At 49.2% G+C, this 15,311-nt stretch overlaps 1 protein-coding gene across 2 annotated transcripts in view; it reads left to right on the forward strand.

Moving 5' to 3' along the window:
• MYO5B (myosin VB) overlaps window positions 1–15,311 on the forward strand; it is a 319,106-nt gene that overhangs the window by 162,051 nt on the left and 141,744 nt on the right. For both annotated transcript variants that reach the window (XM_066246550.1, XM_066246549.1), the window contains exon 5: window positions 14,691–14,847. In XM_066246550.1, the coding sequence (XP_066102647.1) occupies window positions 14,691–14,847 (157 nt within the window). The remainder of the gene's footprint in view (window positions 1–14,690; window positions 14,848–15,311) is intronic.

Below are 15,311 nucleotides of genomic sequence, written 5' to 3' on the forward strand. Positions count from 1 at the left end.
TTGATTTGTCAGCAAAAACAGCTCAAGGTGAAGGGATTTCTGTTCTATCTTGGCTGCTTAAAAAAAAAATCACCAAGCATACATAGTTTATTGGGGAATAAAATGATTGGAAATTTCTTGAGTAGTATGCCATGTCTCATCTTTTGACATAAGTTAGAATTTTATAGGCTCAAGGTAAAAGGGATTTTCATTGCTTATTCTTCAAGAAAATTCACAAAGCCACGTTATAACCCAAGAAAAATGAAAACATATCCCACAAAACCCTTTATGTGAATACTTATAGCAGCATTATTCATAAGGCTAAACAATGGAAAACGACCCAAATGTCCATCCACTGAAAAACCGGTAAACAAAAGTGGCGTGTCCACAGAATGGAACATTATATGTGTTGTTTGGCCATAAAAAGAATGAAGTACTGACACAGCCTACAGCGTGAGTAAACCTTATAAACATGCCAAGGAAGCAAGCCAGTCAACACGTCATTGTATTAGCATGTGATTTCATTCATGTGAAAGTCTAGAATGGAGAAACCTATAGACACAGTTTGGGGGGGGGGACTGACGGGCAAAGAGAATAACTGATAATGGACATGAGGTTATGAGGTTTCTTTTTGTGCTGATGCACTGTGTTAAAACTGATTTTGTCAATGGTTATGCCCTCAGTGAACATAATAAAAGACCATTGAACTATACACTTTAAATGGGTGAATTTTATTTCAGTGAAGCTGTTACTCCCAAGAAAATGAAAGAGGTAGAGAGTAGCAGATTCAGAGATGATATGTCAGAGAAGGTGGATAGGAACTACACTTCTTAGATGTTATCATTTGCGCCTAGACTTGATAAAATTAGGCTGAGATGGGTGATGAGGGCAGGGAGGCCCATATGACTAGTATATTGTAAAAAAGTATGTCCAAAAAAGCTTGTTTGGGTTTCAGTAGGTACCATGGCCTGTAGAAGGGTTCAGTACCACGTATGCCAACCCTCAGGCATATAAGTCTACCTGATTATTTAAAGGAGAAACTCTCTTCAAACTGTAAGCCAGCCTTTTAAATTTAAGCTTTATTGAATATAAAATGAGGATTTAAAAAGAAAACACTGGGTTCATAGAGGATTTGATCCTGGGTTAATATACATCCTAGTGGGACTGAGAGTCTAGCCGAGCAAGGAAACGAAGGAAAAAGGGAACAGGGTTTAAGAAGAGGCATTTGAGAGGCTGGTGTTGGGGCCCATCTCAAACTCAAGGCTGCGCAGCCCCTGGCATCCCTCGGTTCCGGAAGCCTTGCCCACTGCCCGACACCTCCCACATTCATTATCTTTTCCCCAGTGTCCCTTGCCCGCTAGCCAGGAAACCAGAACACAGCCCAGCAAAATTCAGCACCGGGGCGTGGCTGCTGAGCAGGTGACGAGGTTAGCATCGCTGTCTTCCCAGGACTGGAGGTGACTGGGCCCAAGCAAGGATCTTAGCATGTTCCCGATCAGCACGTTGCACAGCGCCCTTTCCAGAGAGCACCTGGCCGGAAAACGTGCCAGTCTCGCCACCGGTGCCTTTTCCTTCAGCCTGGCAGAGCGGTGCAGATGTGCTCCTGTGGGAGGCGCTTGCTCACATCCAGTGCAGGGAGGAGGAGCCTGGTGAGCTCTGTCCGGAGGGCTCTTGTGTCCGGAGGGCTCTTGTGGCTGCGGCAGCAATAACAGGATGTGAGTTCATGCAGTCTCAAAGAAGGAAATTGGTCGCCCTGGGCACACCTGCTGCTCCAGGCACATAGTTCTTAAAATGTAATGTTCCTGTGGGGTTTGAGAAGCAATGCACTAAAGTAACACTGAGAAACACTGAACCGTTTGGGATTTTGCACATCCTTCACGGAATGAGGGACTTCTCACAATTATTATTGAAAATTGCCCAGATGTCAGCATTTTAGGTGATTAAAGGAAAACCCAGGTAGTTTTTCAAAAAGATTAAAGTAAACAGCAAGCAATTTCTGGTCTTGGGAATATTTGAGGATTGCTTTAATTGTATTACCCATACTCCCCCCCCCCCTCAAGTGTGCAAATGTTCAGAACCCAACACCTTTCCTAAGAAGTGGCCAATTACCTTCATTAAAATGGTCCCTCTGTTCACAGGGAGCCATTGAAAAGAAGCTTATTATGTCAGAGGGGTTCTGTTTCCCCAGAGGCAAGGTAGTTACATAATTATGCTTGTGCCTCCACAATTGTCCTTCAAGGAAAGACAAGGAAAAACTCCCAAGTGTCTGGTTCAGCTCTCTGTCTCCTGAACCCACAACACAGCCAATTCCTATCCCTGGACATCTATTCCATCACTGGAAACCTCTAACTCTTGGTTAAGATCTACCTTAGGCCTGTCAACATTGACTTCTAACAAGACCCTCTAGGGGTCTTTCTCTGGGGTCTCCGCCATCTCAGATCTCCCTCCTCCCCAGAGTCCCAGGCTGTGGGTGGTCTCTTCTGCTTGCCCCCCAGCACGCATGCCGCTCTTGGCCTTAGGTGTGCTAGGGGCCCCTCCCTGAGTGTCAGCCCCTCAGGGAGCATGTTCACCTGCTCAGAAAGATTGGGGTTTACCCCACAGAGGTGTGCATGGAGGAACTGCTCTGTGACTGATGGGCAGCTGGGTTCCCCTGTCACCCTGTCCTGTCCCTTCCCCTTCATGACGCTGAAGTTCTGTGGGAGTCATGTAGGGCCTCATTCTATTCCTCGTGTCCTGTCCATCTTGATCTACCATCCAAGCCCATGGACACCTGGGGCTGTAGTCTGTGAAAAGTACTCAGTGCCATGCCCTCTGCTGCAGCTGGCACCGGAGGGAGAAGGAGCATCACGGGACTGTGCCAAAGAAACCCTAGCTTCGTAGAAATCCCTGTGCTTTTCACTGGCATTGTGCTTGTCAGGTGGGTGCAGGAGTGTTGTCTGATCTGACTCACTGTCAGCAGGTCAACCGAAGTGTTAGATGCAAACATGTAGTAGGATAGAATGGATAGTGAAGATTGTGGGTTTTAATTATCCAACGTTACCTGGGTCTCCTATTTTATTGCTAACTCTTGGCTGCTCTTGTGTGCTGTAAAAAAGGCACTTGCAAGAGAGAGGGGAGGGGAGAGATCAATCAACAACTGTCAGAACCAAGATCTTGGTTACTCTCTCACCTGGCCTGAGTAATTGAAGGAACGATGAATCTGTTTTTGACCTGAGGCTGCCATTGCAGAAGTCCAAAGCTTGACATGAATGTAGTCTTTTCTTCTATTGAAATGGTTTCATTTGCCGTCTTTACATTTCAGGGGTGGGTGCAGGTAGGGAGGATACCTTGGCTGACCTCAGAGGCCCTAAGGGGGAGTGCTGTGAGCAGTGGGGCTGCACAGTTAGACTGTGAGGTAGAACTTCCCACATGAGGCAGATCTGAGACTGTCTCAGAAGCTTGTGTGGGCTGAGAGGGGAATAGTGTTCCTCAGTTTCAGTTTGGTGGGGATGTTCCTGAGAGTCGGCAGGCTTTCCTGACAGCCTAATGCAAGATTGATTTGCTTTCCATCATTAGGTCTTTTCCAGCCCATTCAAGCAAGTCTTTCTCGTGGGGACTCAGATGTGTTTAGGAACATATCTACCAGTGGGTGTAGATTTATTTGTGCGTCGGGATCCACAGACTTGGGGCATTGTACCAAAGAGACCATGGGTAAGAGGGCTGTTGATAAACAACTGTGCATTCCTTCTGAGCCCAACAGTTCGTGAACTGTCCACTAAGCCACAAGGCGGGCTACGTCTCTGCTTGAACCCCCTCAGTCTGAAGCGACTGCTTCCCAACGCAGCCTCTCTGTGGCTGAACGCATGCCGTGGTTGAAGGGCCTTGATGGGAGAGGGGGAGGATGCTGGCCAGAAGCTCAGTTGGGCTCTGCAATTCCCAGAGGGGCTCTCAGAAATCATTCAGTTTCTCGGACTCAGTTTCCTCTATGGGGAGTAAGAGGTAGCAGCAGCTGCCTGCAGGGCAGGGAACTGGGGACAGCAGATAGAGAACTCCACACAGAAGTGTGGGAAGGGGGTGGCAGAGGAGGACCTCTGCGTGCGGGCGGCACGAGCAGCTCCTTTGACTGGAACCAGGAAGCTTGTGTATGGCTGGGAGCCGACAGCCGGCCCTATGACTTGTCATCAGAGCTCAGTCTGCCTGGGTGACGCTCACAGGCTCAGGCTGACTCCTCAATGTCTCCTCCCCCCCAGTCTCACAGATCTTTGCAGCCCCACACTGAAATCCCTGGTTTTCTAATCCCATGCTCCTCACAGGGTCCCGGTGAGGCTCAATAATGCAGAGAACAGAGGGACTTTGACCTCAGACCTGGTCAGGGGAAGTCTCAGTGCCGCCTGGAATGAGACAGTGGGAGCCCTGTGGTCTGGTCACGCAAGGTGCTTCCCTGTTATATCCTCTCACCTCTGTACCCTCTCTGTGGCAGTGCCAGTGAAGTGACTGCACAGAGGTGTGGACATGTGTGTGGGGGGGGGTGACACCAGGAAAGAGGATGGGGAGGCGGAATGCATAGCTAGTCAGGAGCCAGCTCTCCTGAAATCTAGAGTTCATGTGGAAACACGTAACTCGAGTTCCTTGCTGAGATCCTGGGTACTTTGTCATGTGGAATCACACTGCATGCTATATGATGTCAAAGAAAACTACATTGACAAAACAAATGCTGTCCTATATTCCCCAATTATGTATTTTTTAAATTGATCTTTAGAGAGAGAGGAAGGGAGAGAGACAGAGATTTGTTCTGCTTATTCATGCCCTCATTAGTCGATTCTTGTGTGTGTCCTGACTGGGCATCGAGGCCGACCCTAGGCATTAGAGGTGTGCCTCAGTATGCTGCTGACGTCCAAAGTGGACCAGTGCATCCTGTTATTTCATCTGTGTGTGTATCAACAAGGAACTCCAGTTAGCAAAGAAACTCTGCTCTGATATCTAGGTGATTTATCATAGCCATTAGCTGGTGCTTAGAATTCAATGTAAGGCTGTTATTTTCTGCAGTCAGGAGGAATGGTTAATAAATTCACAAATTCAAGATTCTGTTTAGACTCAAAGCTAATCTTTGTTTCAAGTTCACTGTTACATTGTATTAGGCTAATACTGACCACGCATAACTACAAGGTATTTGGATTGCTGCCAGTACTTGAGCGTGTTTGTACAGTGACCGGTTTAAACCGGCGGGTCGACAGTAGTGGTGAAAAGAAGTATCTGGGCCCATCCCCAGAGACTGCGATCCCACTGGTCTGGTGTGAGATTCTGCAGGGGGAGTTTCACACGCTCCCCGGGTGTGTGTAAGGTACAGTCAGGGTAGTGAACCAGTGAGGGTTCTTTGCGGTGAGTGTTGCCAGAGACCGCCACTCACCATTGGGGCCTGAGTGTTCTAAACGTCACCTCTTCTCTGGATATGGACTGGGCTGTCTCCCCTTTGCCCAGCCTGAGGCCTCTGCCTGGACTGGTCTCAGGGAACAGACCAGGAAGGATGTGGAATGCTGGACGTGATGGCTGTCCCCTAGGCCAGTGTCTCATGCGAGGGTGCTGCAGGGCCTGTGACTTTTTGTAAATATCTTTCCAGCAGCCATGGGCACATGAATTGAGTACCCGTTCTGATGCTGTGGTCAGGTCCAGGAGAGAAGGGATGAGGGTCAGGATCGAGGACAGGGACCAGAAAAAGGGTCAAGGCAGTACAGTCATCTTGGCCTGAGATGGAGGAGTCAGGAACAGAAAGGAGGCAGGGCCAGACCCCTCCCCCATCACTGCTGTGTGAGGCACTTGGGGAGGCAGGCTGTGGAGCAGGGGTGAGTGGCGGGGAGCTGGAGCGCTCCATCCCAGACGTGCAGGCTTTGGGGATGCTGCGCAGCCTCCACGTGCAGTTCTCCGGTGAGCAGCTGTGCTGTGCGTTCGGCTCTCAGGGAGATCTGGGTTGGGGAGATGTGTCTAAGTGTGGACAACTTTTGGGTGGTAGTTTTTTGGTTGCTTTTTTTTTAATTAAAAAAATTTTAATTATAGTTTACGTTTAATATTATTTTGTATTTGTCTCAGTGTACAGCATAGTGGTTAGACAATTACATGCTTTACAAAGGGTTCCCCCTTATATCTCCAGTATTGGGTAGTAGTTGTAATCACGAGGGTAGATGAGGGCACTGTAGAGGCAACCTGGAGAAGTAGGAGGAGGTACAGAAATTGACCTTCAGGGATGCCCTAAATTTGAGACATTGATGAATGAAACAATAATCTTTGAAATAAACAGTAGAGACCTTGTGTCTTACTGGTAGTTTGGCGGGAGGTGGGGGTGGGGGGGGACTTTAGACTGAAGTACTCAGGTGCACCTGGCTTCACGTACCAGCTGGACTACTGAGCACCAAAAAGTCGTTTTTCCTGGTTTTACTAGAATGTATTTCTTCACTGAAAAATAGTTTCCAGAAACACATGAAATAGTGTTTGAAAAACAGTATTAATTTGGGGGCTTCCACTATGTCATACATAGTCTTCCCAAGCCATGAACACCAGAACAAGTCTAGAAAGTGTAACATTGCAGAAGACGTTTGCCTCTCTTACCCGCCCTCACCTACACCTACAGGTTTCTGGGTTCCAAACGTATCTTCAACCCTGGCAGGTGGCTGCGGCTGAGGTGGACAATGTCACATCTCGGCCACCACCTGGATCTGGAACCACAGGGTCCAGAGGACCGGCGGGTCTCGGTCTCGGGAAGCATTTCCCAGTCCCTTATTTTCAGAGACAAGACGCTGGTGCACGTCTGTTCCCACCGGGGAGCCTCTAACCAGGGTCCAGCCTCGCTCTGCCCCTGCCTCTCTGCCAGGGAGGGGCCCGTGAGGGTGGGCTTGGTGCTGCCCCCTGAGGTCCTTCCTGCGATGCTGTCACACCTGGAAGAAGAAGCCTGTCGTGGGAATGCAAGTGAGTGGAAGGGCTGGAGCCACTTGCACCCGCCAGTGTCACACGACACCTCGGTGGTTCATAAATAGAACTTAGCCCTCCAAGGGCCGCTGTGAAACTGAGTGGGAAGTGATACTGCATATTGAATGGGCTAAGTACTTAGCCCTACACTGTCAGAGCTCAGATTTCTTTTTTCTGAGTAGACCTTTAGGACTCAAACTGTTAAGTATCAATGCTAAGATGTTTCCAATGACCGTGATGGCCTTCCCAATGGCTTGAGTGCTGGGCTGTGCCTGAACACATGGCCCTTCCCAACAGAGGCGGGGCGGGGTGAGGGGAGAGGTGGTATAGGACATCAGCCAGTGACAGAGCTGCTCAGGGATGCCTGTCTGCCACCCCCCTCCCACCTGGAGCCCAGGCCTGCGGGACCCTCCCTGGTGCCTCCCTCTACGTGCCCTCTCTCCACATGACTCCTTCCTCCACGTGCCTCCTTCCCCCACCTGCCTCCTTCCCCCACCTGCCTCCTTCCCCCACCTGCCTCCTTCCCCCACCTGCCTCCTTCCCCCACGTCCCTCCTTCCTCCACCTGCCTCCTTCCCCCACCTGCCTCCTTCCCCCACATCCCTCCTTTCCCCACGTACCTTCTTCCCCCACATACCTCCTTCCCCCACGTACCTCCTTCCCCCACGTGCCTACTTCCACGTGCCTCCTTCCTCCATGTGCCTTCCCTCCCCCCACGTGCCCTCCCTCCCTCCCTCCATGTGCCCTTCCCCCACGTGCCCAGGATGGGTTTCCTCCTTCCCGCCTCGAGGCCTGACTTTCTTGCTGACAGGTTCACCAAATTTCTTTCTTGGAGCTTTCTGGCTCGGCCGGTCTCACAGCAGAAATGTTCTTCAGTGACCCCCCCCCCCCGCCCCACCTTGGGAAGAAGCCATTAGCTTCAGACTCATTGTGCTTGTGTAGCTCTGTTTCCAGCCCCAGTATGTCACTGGGATTTTCGTACCTCTCTCACCTAACTCAGCCTCCTCCCTACCCTGTCTCTGTCCCCAGCCTTACTCTCCTCCGCGTGGAACCCGGTTTTGTTCCCTCAATCTCATCTGCCCTCCGCCAGGCTTGACATAACTTCCCCTGCTCTAATAGGGTTCTGATGTCGTTTGTATTAATATAGTTCTGTTTTTGTATACCTAAGCATTATGTTGTTTCTTTTATTCATGTTTGAATTTTTAAAGATAGCATCGTACCATACATAGTATTTTCTCTCTTTTTTTTTAGCATTATGTCTAAGATTTATATATTTGCTTTAGCCTGTCTCCCAATTAACTCTGTCCATGGTACTGACACAAATATTTTGGTTGAACAAATTCGTAATTAAAAATCTTTTGTATCCCCATTCTATAGCATAGTTAAAAGAAAAAACATAGATGATCTGTGTTGTGATGGTGTTGAAAATGTAATTAGAGTCCAGACAGACATAGACAGGCAAGAAACAGTAGATTGATGACCCCATTAGTGAACAGAACATATTCCACTGACACACCCAAATTTTCAGATGATTTGTCACTCGAGGAGGAAACAAAAGAGGGGCTTAATGGTGTGTTCCGAGACGGGCCACCCTTCCCACTGTGCCTTAGCCAGACTTCCCCCCTCCTGCTTGGAGACTGAGCTGAGTGCCGGGGTCTTTAGTGTGCACTTTTCTCTCTGTCCTCTCTCGGGAGTGCCCAGGTCGGGAATAGAGCTGTTCCTGCCTGAGGCCTGGGCCTTTGTGCTCAGTCCCCTTCTCGTGGGCAAGCCTGGGAGACTGGCAGAGCACAGAGACCAAATTCCATTTTGCAGGCAGTATATTGCACCACTAGGGGGCACCAGACCCTGGGCTCAGCCTGTATTGACCACTATATGTGATGGCTCTTGCTAGGGTTGTCCTTTTGATACCCTTCAGGGGCTGGCCTGCCCATCTAAGCTCCTGTATCTGAGATCAGCCATCTTGGGACTTACGTTCTATTGGGGGAGACAAGTATATCAGGCATACAAGTAAGTAGACCAGTGAAATATCAGTATATTGTAGAGCAAATGCTGTGAAGGTAGGGTGGTCAGAGAAGGGCTTCTAAGGCGATGTTTCAGCTGAGGAGGTGAAGTGTCGCCAGCCAGTGCTGAGGACACCTGATTCACATCCATCTCTTACACTGAGGCTGGGCTTGTTAGGGAATTCATTAAGGGCTGCTTTATTATACAAGAAAGGCACAGCCCCAAGGGAAATTATGCAAGCCAGTAGAAGCCCCTGTTTGAGTTTGGGCTCAATGTTGCACTAACTGAGAACAGAGCGTATCACTTGGCCTTTCCAAACTTCAGTTTTGGCTTCTTTAAAATGGGGAGGCTGGCATCCAGTAGTCTTATGAGTCCTAAGCAAGGGACGCATGGTTAAGAACCATTTGAGCATGTTGTAAATAGGTGATTGGTTACATTGAAAAGCAGTAATACACAAGCCTCCATAAGGCAGATGATTGTGTACCAGGAATCAAGACTTGCGAGATCGGAGAAAATCAGTTTGAGCTGGACTGGCTTCAGGCACCTGTGAAGTAGGAAGGAACGAAGAATGAAGCCCCGTGTGACTTAAGCATCATGAACACAGAAGAATGAACATGAGAAAAAGCTGTGTAGAGAGATGCTGGCTCTCATAGGGCCTCCAATGCAGCAGAGCTTGGATGTCAAAGGGCAGAGTGGTCCCATCGGGAGGCATGAGGCAGGGGAGAGGTGTGGTCCAATATGCATGAACAGAAGTCACGTGAGGAGGTTGTGTTCCAGGAGGATGAGAGTGGGGGACAAGACGCTGCTGTCACAGTGCGTGTCGGAGGCAATGGCGGCTGGGCTGGGAGTCCCGAGAGGAGAGCAGACTGTATCAGGAGGTGAATTCCACAGGACATGCTGATGTGGGCTTGAGGGAGGGGAGGAATCCACAGCCCCTCCCAGGTTTCTAGCTGGAGTCAGCGAGTGGCAGCTGGTGCCGCTTACATGGAGAAGGTGTCGGTGAGGGAGGGGGGAATGGGGAGAGATGGAGAAGCTTTGGTGCCAGGAGCCCTGGGGTTCAAGGCTGAAGCGAGTGACTGCCCTCCGTGAGCTCCTAGTTCAGTGATTAGTGTATGGACGGACTGTGGCTGTTAGAACACAGAGTGCCGGTGGGGAGGACAGAGGTGCCCAGATGTCTGAGAGGGGGTGCCTGTCCTTGCCCAAGGCCCAGCAAAGATGGCTGTCCTGACGCTCTTCCCAGGCCTCCCTTAGTCCCAGACGGCTGGAGTGGTGTCTCCCTGTGGCCTCTGTATACACACTGCTGACTGGGAGGCCATGGGTGACAGATTGTTCTCCACAGGAAACCCTAACAAGATAACACTTCAGGGGGTTTCTCAAAACAGAGTCCCATCACTATCTCCCTGGCCGATCAGCAGGGCTCCCCTTGGGTGGAGTGACCTCAAGTGGCTTGACAGCCATCTCTCCAGGCCCCCCCCAGGGTGTCTCACCCAGAAGTGCGCAGGGGAGATTGGTTGATCCTGCTCCGGAAGCTTAAAATGCTGCTGAGGTTTGGTGGGAAGTGTTGCAGGAGTAGGTTGTTCAGTGCAGGTAGATCCTGCCACAAGAGCTGTCAGAGGTGGGGGTGCAGCCCAGCCGGGAGCACCCGTGTGCGCGTGTGGGCTGGAGGCACCGCCCTGCAAGGGACTTTTCCTGTTTGGGGTAGTGCGTGCCTTCCTGATAAGAACCTGGGCTTAATAATGTCCAGATATTAAATTCGTGGGCCATGATGTACTTTTGCTAAATAAAGGGAATTTCACTGGACTCAGGAGAAAAGGATTTATTGAAAAGCAGATTGACCCAAGTTGCTAGCTAAGTCATCATGTCTATAATTGGGCTGAATGGATGGAGCCACACACATGGGTTATATTTTTGAAGGACATTGCATAGAATTCCTTCCGTACAAATATCTTCCCCGCAATGAGCCCTAAATAACCAAAATTTGTGGAACCGGCATCACTGTAAGACAAGATGTGATGATGTCTTAAAAGTGGTACAAAGCCAATGATGGGGGACTTGAGAAGATGGCGAAAGAGTTGCCTGCTGGGATGCCTGGCTCAGGGGTCAGGGGTCAGGGGCCGGACAGCATGGGCTGTGGACACGGGCAGGATGCCGCTAGAAGGGGGTATGCTGAAGGTGATTTCATGCGAGGGAAAGCCATGAATGGCCGTGGTGGGAAAGCGTGCAGTTTCACAGACTGACAAGTCGTCTGCCTTGGCTGAACTGCAACCCGCTCATCTTATAGGAAGTGTAGAGACCGTCTTGTGTGACCCTGCAGCACAGCTGTAAGAGGGGAGGTGTCTTATGCGACGTGGGTAAGCCTTCCAGGGAGCCTGCGCAACCCGACTGAGGCCAGATCCTTAGACTAAAAGCTCAATGTTCTTTTCACAGCACCACAGTTTGCCCCCACTTGGCAAGGATGTTAGTGTTAGGGGATGCACTGTAGACGGTTTCAAGTGCTCAACTAAGGGAGTTTGGACTCGATTTGATAAGCAGTGAGTCCTTGTTTTGAGTGGGGAAGACATAATTCGGGCTGCACTTCAGACATTTTAATCTGGCAGGAGTGTTAGGATGAATTAGAGACCTGGGTACCTATGTCAAGGTGACCACTTAAAAAAATGAGCATAGTTGGAGATCAAAGTCATAAGAGACTGGGCTGAGCTAACCTGAGGGTCAGATGATTTAATGACTTTGTCCAAAGTCAGATAGCTAATCAGCCGTGCAACTGAGGTTCCAATTCAAGTTTTGTTTTTAACGCCCATGTTCTGCTGTCCAGTTTCCTAAGTGGACTGAGAGCAAAGCTAACATCTGAGGACAAGCTACCGGTGCTGTGGCGTGTCGCCTCGAAGGCGAGTCTGCGGGCTGCTGGGAAATAGCGTGTGGGTACCTAACGTTCCCCAGCCCTGTAATGGAATCCTCAATTCCATTACAAGAATCTTCAATTTAAAAAAACATTTCCAATCGGTCTAAGTTGAGGAAGTTGTTAAAAGGTACTTATTGGTCTAAGAGGTGAACTGACCTGGCCTTAGCCTGCATGTCAGCCTCAGACCTAATGCTCATCGAATTAGGCAGGGTTCATTGAATTGGGCAGACTTCTTCCTGCCCAAAGCCTCGGATGTCAAGATTTTTGAAACTTGGGGATATTTATAAGTCCTGATACTCTCTTGGCCACGTACATGCCTTTGTATTAGAAGAACGCAACTTGCCTCCTCGTTCTGCCAATATTTTCCCCCTGCCTCAATTCCTTCTCCTTTTGTGTTACTGACCCTTTGTTGTCACATGAGCCAGTTCCCGTTTTTTGAATTTTTGGCCACTCACTCCCCCACCCCCACCCCTCACCTCACTCCTTCTCTCCTGGCGCAGTATGGTGTTGCTCCCAAGGATTCTGCTTCAGTTTTCTGGGTCGTATGTACCTCTCCCTTCCATATGGTTCTCTGCTGAGGACTGAGGCTCGGACACACCCTGTGCTCATCCATTTATTTTAGGTTGAACATACAGACATTAGACAAAGCTCCACACGTCTGGCTGGGACTCCGGCCATCCACTTCTCCTTAGTGAAGAAGCAGGGAGTCTGAAAGTCAGACTCAGGTCTGTTTCAGAGGTCTGATGCTCAGCTCATTTGACTCCTGGTCGCCGGGGTAGTTGCGCTTCTGCACAGGCCTCTCAGGAATTGATTATGAAGGTATTGGTTCAGAGGAGAGATGACGCCTGTCATGATCCCCAGGGTCCATATAAAATTAAAATAAAAAATAAATGAGACTGGGAAATATAAGCATCCATGGTCTTATTCAGAGGCCACCTTTCCATGTAAAGATTTCATAGAAACAAGGAGAAAAACACTCTGATTACAGTGGTATTCAGATTGCAGAAAGCTGTTTCCTGTTCCATTCTCCAAATAATAGGTCTCTGATTCAAGTAATTTACTGTATAGCTAATTTGAAAGATCTACCTTTTTTTTCATCTCCATCTGTTCACCTGTGCTTGCCAGCTACCTGCGTTCACCAGGTCCCGCCCCATTTGATGATGGTTTGTGTGGGCGACCGCCACACAGCTCTTTGCTGACCTTGCAGATTGGCTGAAAGTTGAGGTTTCTTCAGCCCTGCTGCCACACCCGAGTCTCCCCGGTGCTCCCAGCCCAGCCAGTCCTCTTCCATCTTTCTCATTCATCTCTAGTTAACATCAGAGTCACCACACCTCTTTCCCAGCGCTGTGGCTATTAGCCCAGATCAGGAGCAGGGCCAACATTCATTCCCTGTGCTGATAGCCTATAACCTACTCATGTTGATAACCAGGAAGGATGAGCCTGGCAGCCGTGGTGGCTTCGCTGTTCATTCTTCTATCAACCTCTCTGCCCAGGAAGCCACCAGTGCTGGTATGAAGAGCATTGGGTTGGTGCCAGGAGACCTGTGTTCTAAACCTACCTTCACACTTCTCAATGTCTTCATCCAGAAAAGAGGGTATTGGTTGATCCCTAAGTTGCTTCTAATCCAACTATATATATTGAGTATAATTTTGTGCCAAGCACTGGAGATCAAAGCAAAGTGTCTGCCTCCTGGTGGTGCACTGTGAACTGGGGGGGAGATGGCTGAGGATAGCCCTTATAAGCAATTCAGCTCCTAAACCTGCACTCCAAACATTTGTTCTCAACTCCCTACTTGAACACCCATGTTCCCTGGAGACCTCATAGGCTGCTCTTTTAATTACTTGTCTGTCTTCCTGCTATCTGTTTAAAGGGATAAATATAGATGCATTTTTATCTAATGTAGGGTATCTTATTTCTACCTTCCATTTAGTCTGACTGAAATCTCTCTTATGGCAATTGATAGGTGTTTCATCTAATTTTTGGGAAACTTGAAGCAAGATCAGCCTGGTTGTTAATGGCTGCCCTTTTTGATACATATACATGAACAAACATGGTTAAAACTGTCTGCTGGCATGCTGGGCTTGAGCACAAGAGGAAAAGAAAAGGTCCTTGTCTTTTGTTTTGTTTTGTTTTAAGGTTAGAGGAGGGGAGATAGTGAGGCAGACTCTCACATACGCCCCAACTGGAATCCACCCGGCACCCCCACCTGGGGCTGATGCTCGAGTACCAAGCTATTTTTAGTACCTGAGGCTGATGTACTCCAATGGAGCTCTCCTCAGCACCCAGGACCATGCTCAAACCAAGCGAGCCACTGGCTGGCAGAGGGGAAGATAGACAGAAAGAGGGGTGGAGAAGCAGATGGTCACTTCTGCTGTGTACCCTGACCAGGAATCGAACCCAAGACATCCCTATGCCAGCCAATGCTCTATCCATGGAGCCAGCCAGGGCCAAAGGTCGTTGTTCTTGAAAAATTACAACTTCTACAGTGGCACAAGGTGGACGTGCTATAGAAACAATGGTGAGAATATACATATATGTAAAGTCTCAGAGATTTATATATACATGGTTATGATTTAAGGGGTAAGGATTCGAGAAAGAACTTGGCAGAATGACCAGCTGGTTGAATTCCCTTCCTGTGGGTCATACAGAAGGGGATATGTTATTTGTAAACCCTTTTGAAGACTCTGTTCTTTCTCCTATTTTTCCAGCTCTTGTGCAGGCAAGTGAGGGAGGGGGAGGGAGGAATATTATCCTCGACATTTATTCCTGCAAGAGAGAAAGATGCTTCTGATTGGGCTAAGGTCCTTGTTAAAGAGTCCTTGGCAGGCAACAGCTCTTCCATGGCCAGCAACTGACCAGAGCTTTTTACCTTCCAGAGACGAGAAGAACCAGTCCATCATAGTCAGCGGGGAGTCTGGAGCCGGCAAGACAGTGTCAGCCAAGTATGCCATGCGCTATTTCGCCACCGTTGGTGGCTCAGCCAGTGACACCAACATTGAAGAGAAGGTCTTGGCATCCAGTCCCATCATGGAGGTAAAGCCTTCCAAATGCCCTGGGCCTTCCTGGTTGGAGTCTTTCCCACTGGCAGGGGAGTGGCCAGTGTCCAGCCTCGTGGGGCTGCCCACAAGAATCCTTGGAAGCACCTCACGTGGTCAGTAGTCATATCTTCCACTGAGCGTTCATTGCCCACTATTGAGGGGGGAAAATCACAAAGATGCCCCTGGGACCACAGATTTGGGAATAATCTAACCTGGTAGCATCCTTCAGGTGCCCAGTATCGAGTAGAGTGTCCTCTTCATGTTTTTCTTGTCCCTTGACTCTTGGGAATGCTGAAGAGACAGCCCGTCCCTGTCTATCACCCCCTCTGCTGCTATGTGTATTAGCAAACCCATGTTCCAGCAAAACCACTCACTGCTGAAAGGCCCACTGCACCAGGAGAAAACTCTCATAGGAGTGGGAAGCCTAGCTAGAAGATTCCTTTTTTTTTCCTAAAAAAC

The sequence above is a fragment of the Saccopteryx bilineata genome, chromosome 11 (assembly GCF_036850765.1).
Source record: "Saccopteryx bilineata isolate mSacBil1 chromosome 11, mSacBil1_pri_phased_curated, whole genome shotgun sequence".
Classification (NCBI taxonomy): domain Eukaryota; kingdom Metazoa; phylum Chordata; class Mammalia; order Chiroptera; family Emballonuridae; genus Saccopteryx; species Saccopteryx bilineata.